At 44.9% G+C, this 9,899-nt stretch overlaps 1 protein-coding gene across 1 annotated transcript; it reads left to right on the top strand.

The window, feature by feature from the left end:
- Nucleotides 1–2,446: 2,446 nt before the first annotated feature.
- ZP4 (zona pellucida glycoprotein 4) lies at nt 2,447–9,267 on the top strand. Its single transcript, XM_059172635.1, has 12 exons — nt 2,447–2,618; nt 2,861–3,151; nt 3,454–3,480; nt 4,049–4,225; nt 5,146–5,333; nt 5,879–5,976; nt 6,769–6,899; nt 7,085–7,274; nt 7,349–7,496; nt 7,798–7,876; nt 8,907–9,023; nt 9,160–9,267. The coding sequence occupies exons 1-12, from the start codon at nt 2,447–2,449 to the stop codon at nt 9,261–9,263; spliced, it is 1,722 nt and encodes a 573-aa protein (XP_059028618.1). The 3' UTR covers nt 9,264–9,267.
- The last annotated feature ends 632 nt before the right edge of the window (nt 9,268–9,899 follow it).

Below are 9,899 nucleotides of genomic sequence, written 5' to 3'. Positions count from 1 at the left end.
AGTTAAACTTGGGGCTCCTCAAGGTGGATCACACGCTATCAGTGCACCTTTTCTCCTGAAACTGAGTGGTGCAGTTGAATGAATATGTCTTCGGAGGATTTAGCACAGGATTGAGGGAGCATGAGTCACCTAATCCCAGACCCCTGCTGGCATAGTCTCCTGGGAACTCATCCTTCATCTTCTGTGGCATCAGAAGGACTGGTATACAACTGGGTAGACCCAGGTAGCCTGGTATAGGCCAGGTAGACCTCCAGATATCTCCACCCAATTTTGTTTTTTAACTCTGTAAACACACAACCTCCCTAGAGAATGCAATACCACCAGGATAGGCTGTTCCTCAGACTCCCCACCGATCCAAGGAGGCCACTGCTTGGCACCTGCTTCACCTTTCTGTCTCCAGTAGGTGGACTGGTCTTGTTGACATTCCTGACACTGACAAGTAGCAGTTATGCAGCAAGTTTTGTAAAAGACATTGTACACACGTCATCTTATTTCATCGAACAATACCTGTTGATTATACTAATACCTCACATATGAGGCAGGTGTTACTATCCCCACTTCACAGATGGAAAAGTTGTACCTCACTGGCAGAGGTCACAGGGCTAGGAAGTAATGACTTAGAATTTGTACCCAGCTTCATTCATTGCCAAAATCCAAATAACCGTGATGCTACGCTGCCCCCAAGCATTAGCAAAAAGGGCAACTCTCCTTGATCTTTCACTGCTTTAGAGAACAGCGTCCGTAAGTCTAGTGGGGAAACTGGCCTGTAAGCTACTGAGACACAACACGCTTCACCTTCTTTCTTATACCTGCAATCACATATAGAGTGACCTGAAGGAAAAACAGCTAAAGGTTATGAGTTAAAGCCACATTTTCAAGTGGGACAGACTTAGGACATCGCCACTAACGAATGCAAATTCATGGATTCATTCTTTACTCAGTGAGCAGGGAGTACACACGGTATAAGGCATTGAGGATGCAATGAAAAGTAAATAAAAGGCCCTTACAATCCAACATGGTAAGTCCCCTGAGAAAATATATGGGTTGTGTCAGGCCAGTGGCCAAATCCAGTACAGACAAAAGATATCAGGAAGCCACATTCCACCCAGGAAGGCTGAGTCCAGCGTTCCTTCAGTGTTTTCTGATACCATGTGGTTAAATGGGTCATCCAATTTCCTGGGAAGATATATGCTTATTTGCTCACATCTAGTAGTTGACAAGAATTAGAGATACCTGTACATACATTCTCAGTGCTTTGGCTAAAACTTTTGTTGACTTGGGATATGTTATTGTATGATAAATATTGGGCTAAATATAATCAGAAGACCATTTTGGGGAAAGACCGTGGAAGCCAGTTTTCATGTTCCTGCCTCTCCAGTAAGGAGCATATCCATCCATTCCTCAGACTCTTAGAATAGCTCTAGAATCTGCCTGGTCTGATGCTATGACCCATATAGTGGCCAGAACATGTGAACCATAAGCCTTGTAAGAAGGAAAACAACAATGTGGAAACCAAGCAAATAAGTAACTCCCACATTAAAAAGAAGAAGAAGAAGAAAGAAAAAGAAACTTGCACATATTTATGAAAATATGTCTAAAACAGAGATAAGTGATGAGAGATTTTGAAATTTCCTTAAGAGGCCAAATTCCTTTAGGGAATCCATGTTATGATCCACATTTCTACGTATGTCCTAGATAGGAGACCAATAGGATAACTATGGCAAATAAAAGCTTTGGAATTTGTCAAGACTCCAGGGAAAGGTTCTAAATCCACTTTTTTTTTTTTTTAAATCAAGGTTAAATTTCTGTGGAATTTCAAGCCAAGCTCCAATTTTCCAATTTTGCAAAGCTTAGAACCATGAAGGTAACAGGGGATCCCAAAAGGCCCCAACAGTGTTTACTGAGCACTCTTTGCCTAAGTATTTGGCACACAGTTCTTGGAACACCTTACTTAACACCTAGAACACCTTACTTAACCCTCAAGAACACTATTAAAGGGAGATATTATTCCCATTTTACAGAAGAGAAACCTGAGTTTCCAAAAGGTTGTAACTGAGCCAGATTGCAGGGTTCGTAGATGACAGAGTTCACATTCCTACCCAAATGTGCAAAATTCGAGAGTATGGTCTTCTAAAGTCAATAAGCTACTAGAATAAGTGCTACCTTGAGCAACTCTGGGGAAGCCTCTTTTAGCTGAAAGGTACCACATTTTTCCTAAGCTCGGAATTGCCTGGATTGCAATGGCAATGTTTAAAGTAATGCAGCTGTAGACCATGGCCCAAAGTGAATGAAGCTGGAAGAATCACCCTTCCCAAAGGAGGTCCACCTGCATATCACACACGCGTGCACCTGAAGCCAGTTCCTTTTGTATATAAAGAACCTCACGGAGCATGGTTCTTGGGAGTTTAGGCGGGTCTTACGGCCAGTGGGGGCTCCTAGCGGCGCTATGTGGATGCTGCAATCCATCTTGCTCTGTTTACTCTTGTCTCTTGCTTTAAGTGGCCACCAGAAGCCGGAGGCACCAGATTATCCTGGTGAACTCCATTGTGGGCTACAAAGTCTTCAGTTCACCATAAACCTGAGCCAGGGGACAGCAGCTCCTACTCTGATAGCCTGGGGTAAGTTTGATGACTCACTCAGCTTAGCCCTTTAGTTTGCCTTCCTAACACTTTCCCCTTTTAGTAAACTCTGCAGCCTCTCCTATAGACTGAATCCTCTAAAATATAACTTCCCTTCCCAGAGTCTGTCTCTCTTCTTGTTGTTGCCCCTTGAGGTCTGACAGCAAAGCGGGCTATCCTTTCCTAGCACTGAGGACTGTGGCCACTAACCCCTGTGCTTTTCGCTCCTGCCTGCCCTCCAGACAACCACGGGCTGCCACACAGGCTGCAGAATGACTCTGGCTGTGGAACCCGGCTAAGGGAAGGCCCAGGCAGCTCCATGGTGCTAGAAGCCTCTTACAGCGGCTGCTATGTCACCGAGTGGGTAAGGACCACCCAATCGCCACGAATGCTGCGAACCCCTGCACCACCATCAGGGGTGACTCCCCAGGATCCCCACTATATCATGCTACTTGGAGTTGAAGGAGCAGATGTGACTGGACGCAGCACGGTTACAAAGACAAAGCTGCTTAAGTGTCCTGTGGATCCCCCAGGTAAGGGCTGGAAACTCTCAGGGTCTGGGTGGTGCTGAGCTGCCTGGAAGGTGCTCTTGGGCTCTTCTACCTGTGCTGTGCCGTGACAGTGACATGAAGGACTGTCCTCCAGCTCCCCTGCACATGAGGTCCTTAAGAGAATTACTACTTGAGTGACTAGATTACTTGGTGCCAGGCACCACAGAGGGCAGAGCACTGTCCCCTCTCCAGTCCTAACCAGTACTGTATGTGCTATTGCTGCCCCTCACTGGGGAGCTCTTGGGGAGCTCCAGAGCTGGGATTCAAACAAGAATTAGCCTAAGACCAGGAACTCCTCAGTCTTGAGAAGCGCAGGGAAGGATCTAAAGCTATTAAGGATACTTGGCAAATGTCTCCGAGAATCAACTGTGCCCGGAAAATAGGGCTAAGCCCTTTCAGCTGGAGGCTACTTGATCACTTAACTGGGGAATTAGTAGGAAGTGTGACTCAGCTTCAGCAAATCTTGTCTTGTGCTCTGAAAGCCCTACCTTTAAGTCCTAAGGGATTCAAACTTGCAGTTCCCTCTTTTCCCCTACCTTGTACCCAAAATATAATCCAAAGAGGTAGAATGCAGAATCCCAATCCCCGTATCAAACCTGCTGTACCAGACCTCACATTTCAAAAAGATCGCCCGTTAACTCACAGTACAGGAAGATGGAGAAGCACCTCTACAGAAGGAAGAATTCTTTGCTTGAAGGAAAAAGGAGCTCCTTTAATTTCAGGGGACTTAATATTTATTTAACTTTCTGAAACTTATTGCTAGCATGTAATACAGAGCTACCCTGATCATCTAGACATCTGTGGGAATGCTAATACTTAGTAATGAAATGATTTTTTTTTCCTTAAGACCCAACTTTGTTATCTAGCTTTGTTATCTAGCTTGTTACTCTCCTCTTCAAAATGTAGCCCTAGATGCTCCAAACGCTGACCTGTGTGATTCTGTCCCAGTGTGGGACAGGCTGCCATGTGCTCCTTCATCTATCAGTCAAAGAGATTGTGAGAAGGTTGGTTGCTGCTACAATTTGGAGGCTAATTCCTGTTACTATGGAAACACAGGTGAGTTAGTGCATCTCTGAAACCAGCTAAAGAAAAGTACCAGTAACTTGCAATTAAATCCAGAGAAGAGTGATCTTCCCTCTTCCCTCGACCCCCAGAAGACAAATGTTAAAGATGACCAGAAGTTAGTGTATAAGCAGAGGGTATCCTAGAATATTGACCCTAACTGATCACTTTCTACAGCCTTGCCTTGTCAATTCTCCTAGAAACCAAATATATTTTTTTTTCTTTAAAATATTTTATCTGTTTATTTGACAGAGACAGCAAGAGGGGGAACACAAGCAGAGGGAGTAGGAGAGGGAGAAGCAGGCTTCCTGCCAAGCAGGGAGCCCAATGCAGGTCTCGATCATAGGACCTCGGGATCGTGACCTAACCGGAAGGCAGACGCTTAACCACTGAGCCACCCAGGGGCCCAGAAACCAAATATTCAATGAACTCAAGAAGCTAAGTCTACTTGCAAAAATAACTAGTTGACAGAAATGTAAGACAATCAGCCAGCTTGGGAACAGGTTAAGTGTCTTGAGAACCCCCTTTCAGACTGCTTCCTGTGAGTCCCAAATCAGAGTCTGTTTTTCTAATGCAAAACATGTAAAATCCACACTTTATTCTAAGCTCTGAATACTGACCAGTAGAACAAAGCAAGTACTATTAAGCCCATTTTATAAGTGAAGCAAGAGCCAGGAGTGTAGATGCTTGGCTGAAGTTTGATCAGAAAGCAGTGGAGGCAACACTCAAATCCAGGGGCTCCATCCAGGTGCTCGTTCAGGGCGTCAGTTAAGCTCTGGACAGCTGAACTTGCACAGAGTCCATTAGTTGGGACTGCCAGCCTCTTAGGGGAGGAATCAAAACTCTCTAAATATCTATCTGGCTCAAAATGGGAGGTATGGCCTGTTTTCAGCACAGCCACTCTGGTTTTTCAGTGACGTCCCACTGTACCCAAGATGGCCACTTCTCCATTGTCGTGTCTCGGAAGGTGACCTCACCCCCACTGCTCTTAAATTCTGTGCACTTGGCCTTCAGGAATGACTATGAATGCACCCCTGTGATGACAACACACACCTTTGCCACCTTTTGGTTTCCATTAAATTCCTGTGGTACCACAAGACGGGTAAGAGCAGTTGACCTTTGGCTCTGTTCCCAGTTCTAGAAGTCAGATAGAGATGCCCTAGTGACTGGAGGGAGAGATGGAATATCTTAGCCATGAAGGAGACAGCTGACTGCGGCATGGTGCGTATGATGGTCTTTAGGACAGAAGAATATTCACCACTGAGAAAGCCAAAACCACCCCTGGGCGTTCAGCTAAGATCCCAGCTGTGCTCAAGGGCCCAGGACTTCTACCAAGCCCTGGATGGGAGGAACCAGGAATAGGTTCTTCTTGCCACATCGCCCCAGAGAAGTAAGCAGGGAGGTTGGCTAACATTATCTGGTCCTGTTCCTGGCTGCCTCATTTGAGTACTACAAGCCCTATTGCCTTATCCTGAGGAAAGGTGAAGTGATCATGTCCCAAGTTGTCACCTGCTTCTGCTCTGTTCAAGGAGCAGAAAATGCAGCCTAAAATAGCCTAGCACTGCTAACTGCTAGGGGAGATCAAGTTCTGAATAAAATGGCACCTAGCTAACAGGAATGATAAGATTTCTTTCCCCATACGTTTAGATCATTGGAGACTGGGTAGTATATGAAAATGAGCTGGTCGCAACTAGAGATGTGAGAGCTTGGAGCCATGGTTCTATCACCCGTGACAGTATTTTCAGGTAAAGGTGTTAGTTAACCTGATCTTGCTTAACCAGAATGCCTTCTCTTCCATAAAATAGGAATCCACAAAACCTCTTTTCATAACAGGAGAACCTGTCTCCTGCCTTGGTTGTCCAATCTCCAGGACCATTATTTGACCAAGTCATCCTGAATCACTGCCATCAAACTCCCCCAGACTCCTATTTCAGTTATCTGGACCCTCAATTTGGCCTTTTCCCTCCATAGTCTTTCTGGAACAGAAAGAATCCCCTCAATGCCTCAGAGAAAATGGCACACTTAAAGCTGCCTCATTGTCTTGTCACAGCTTAAACTTGACATGAACGGAACCTGAAGCACCTGCATAAAATACCTCCTACTTCCCTCTCCAGTGCAAACCCCCCGAATACCCTCCATCCCTCACTCACTATTCCCCAACCTCAGACTGAAGTCCCTTGAAGATTCCCTAAAAGGACAAACTCGTCTCCATTCTCTGTTCTGTCTGCTGTTTCTCTCCTTCCTCTTACCTCCATTACTTATCTTCCTTCAAGACCACCCCCTGCAAGCTCTTCCCGGACTACCCTTTCTACAGAAAGCACCTCTTTCTCGCAGTACCACACGGACCATGATCCTGTCTACATATTGGTCTCCCCAACTAAGATCTAGCTTCTATAAGCTCAGGAACCACACCCCTTAGGTTTACAAACTTGTCCAGTACCTCGCATGTAATGGTTCCTAAAACCTTTAAAAACTGAAGGGTGGCCTGGCCCATCCTACTACCCACACTAGCTAACAAAGCTCTTGTGTTTTTTTAGGCTTCAAGTTAGCTGCAGCTACTTGATCAGCAGCAATGCCTCCCAGGTTAATGTCCAGATTTTTACACTCCCACCACCCCTTCCTGAAACCCAGGCTGGACCCCTTACTCTGGAACTCAAGATTGCCAAAGGTAAGAACCACTTGGCAGGAGCATCCGGCCTATGGTCTCGAGCCCTCGCTCTTCTCTGAGCATTAAGAGATATAGCCCAGTAATAAGACCTGCTGGAGGTATTCATGTGTATATGCTCGGTCTCAGGCAATATAGAAGTTCCTAATTCTGGTTTTATTGCTTCAACTCCTTTTGGCCTCTTACAGATAAGCACTATGAATCCTATTACACTGCCAGTGACTACCCAGTGGTGAAGCTGCTTCGGGATCCCATTTACGTGGAGGTGTCTATCCGCCACAGAACAGACCCCTACCTGGGGCTGTTCCTCCAGCACTGTTGGGCCACACCCAGCCTAAACCCCCAACATCAGCGCCAGTGGCCCATGCTGGTGAAAGGGTAAGGAGGTCTGTGCACTTGGGCTGGAGTCCCTTAGGAGAAGCCTCTCCTGACTGTCGGTTATCTTTGCTTAGGTGCCCCTACGCTGGAGACAACTATCAGACGCAGCTGATCCCTGTCCAGAAAGCCCTGGATCCTCCATTTCCATCTCACTACCAGCGTTTCAGCATTTTCACCTTCAGCTTTGTGGACTCAGTGACAAAGAAGGCACTCGGAGGATTGGTATGATGCTTCCCTCTGTGCTCCTCAGCAGGGCTCCGAACCCTTCAACTCCTAACTATTTCCACATCCTACCACTCTTTGGCCAGGGCTGCTCCTTAATTGTGGCTGGGTACTCCCTCAGCACCATCGCTGGTCCAATGGCATGGATGACATTTGCCTACTGGACTCCAGTTCTTTAGTGTTATTGTAGTATTTGCTTGGGATGTCAGGATATAGCAACTTTCAACTTCTTCCCGGGGAGTTAAGTTGGAAGACTTGTGATGTGGTTCTGTACAATGATCTCTATTCTGTTGGCTCCCAGGTATACCTACACTGTAGTGCGTCCATCTGCCAGCCTGCTGGGACACCATCCTGTATGATAACCTGTCCTGTTGCCAGGAGTGAGTAGTCAAGCTGTCCACAATGGAGGACAGACCTGAAATCCTCTTGAGTCCCACAGCTAACCTTCTTTAGCCTACAGGCAAATGATTCCAAGTAAAGAATCCTCTTATTAATGAGTCCACTTTAGGAATTTTTAGGATGCAGCAGAACAGATAACAAGCTTTCTAGAATTCCAGGCCTCTTAAATGTAAGCTATAAATCCTCAAGTCTCAGCCTTAGTCAAAATGTATATGGAAAAAGCTAATTGAGGAATCAGACTGGCCCAAGACCTACACATGGCTCAGTCGAACAAAACTTTTATCTGGCCAGCTCACAAACCAAGCCATTGACAACTGCTTATAGGCCTGTCTAGCAACACGGCCTAAAGATCTATAGTTGGCATATGACTGCAGACAGAGTAGGTGTCCTAGTTGGTCAGACCCAGTCCTCCAATAACGTATGTGTACTCCTACCTGGTCCACTGACTTTTACCTGTCTAGCTCCTGAATTCATTGGGAATCATGACCCTTAAAGCTTTAAGTCCCTTGTTGGTATGGGTAGGCCTTGTATACTTACACCTCAATAATAGTTATGAAATACTGCATTAAATATTTAGAACCTAACTCTGACCTATATTCTACACCTTTCTAAAATGTCTATGCTTCTGAAAGAAACAGATACCCTTCTAAAACTTAGACTGACTTTTCCAAGGTCCTATAACTGGGAATAGAAATGAGATTCAAACAGCTTTGCTCTGTTACTGTCTTAGCTACCTTTGTAGCTTAGGAAAAGGTCTTGGTATTAAACTATTACTGACCAAATACCTCTTACAGAAGAATAGCAGTTTGGGGAAAGTCAAATATAATTCTATTATCAAATTCTGGTGAAAACAAGGTAGCAGTGTTAGATACAAACTCTTGGACTTCTTTGAGTTTCTATTAACACACTTAAGACATGGAACAGAGCTGTGCCCATTGAAGGACCTAACTCTCTCCTTCCCATCCATGTACAAAGAATTCTAACTAATCCCTAGCTCTCCTTTCTCGACAGGAAGAAGAAACTCCAACATCCATTTTCATAACCATACTGCTAGCATTTCTAGCAAGGGTCCCATGATCCTACTCCAAGCCACTAAGGACTCCTCAGAAAAGCTCCATAAAAAACCAAGTGAGTGGGCAGAGACTTAAGCAGCTATTGGAAGCCCCTTACGTGAACCAATAGTCAAGCCAAAACTACTTATATATATAAAGGGTATAGAATCACTTGGTCTTGGCATACATTAACCTACCTTTTTACCCCACAGGTTCTCCTGTAGATTCCCAAGCTCTGTGGATGGCAGGCCTTTCTGGGACCTTAATCATTGGAGCCTTGTTAGTGTCCTACTTGGCTATCAGAAAATGGAGATGAATTATTCCAGTTGTGTTAATAAAACCAGACTGAACTATCAGACTGTGCCCAGCTTCTCAATTGAAAGAAAGTAAATAACCTGCTGTTGGCATCTCCTCTTTCCAGCTTGGGGCAGTATTTTGCATGACAACAGAATAACAACCATGATACCCTGGGCCTCTCCTTCAGTCCTTCTAATTTCTGAATGGAACACTTCAGTAGTTCATAGTTGGTTGACAAGTTAGGTCATAAACTAAATACAGAGAAGGCTACAAGTTTAAGAGGAGTATAAAACAAAACTCCACAAAATCCATCAAACTAAGGTAGAACTAGCCTAGAGCTAGTCTGGTATCTTATAGACACTGGTTCTCCAACTTCAGTGTACATCAGGATCAAAGGGGGCTGATGAAATTGATTACTGGTCCCACCCCCAGATTTTAAGCAGGTCTGAGCTAAGGCTTAAAAACTTATATTTCTAACCATTTCTGAGGTGAGGATGATATTCTAAGCATCACATTGAAAACCAATGTCAAAAACAATGACTAAAAGAAGTATCTGATCATGGATTGGTCAGCTTGAAGGGGTTTGATCAGAAGAGGCTTAGTTTTGAGCCATACCAGCAATTCCCTAGTTTAAGAGTCCTTAAGATTAAAAGAA

Source organism: Mustela lutreola, chromosome 4 (genome assembly GCF_030435805.1).
Source record: "Mustela lutreola isolate mMusLut2 chromosome 4, mMusLut2.pri, whole genome shotgun sequence".
NCBI lineage: Eukaryota > Metazoa > Chordata > Mammalia > Carnivora > Mustelidae > Mustela > Mustela lutreola.
This window is presented reverse-complemented; position numbering and strand designations above follow the sequence as displayed.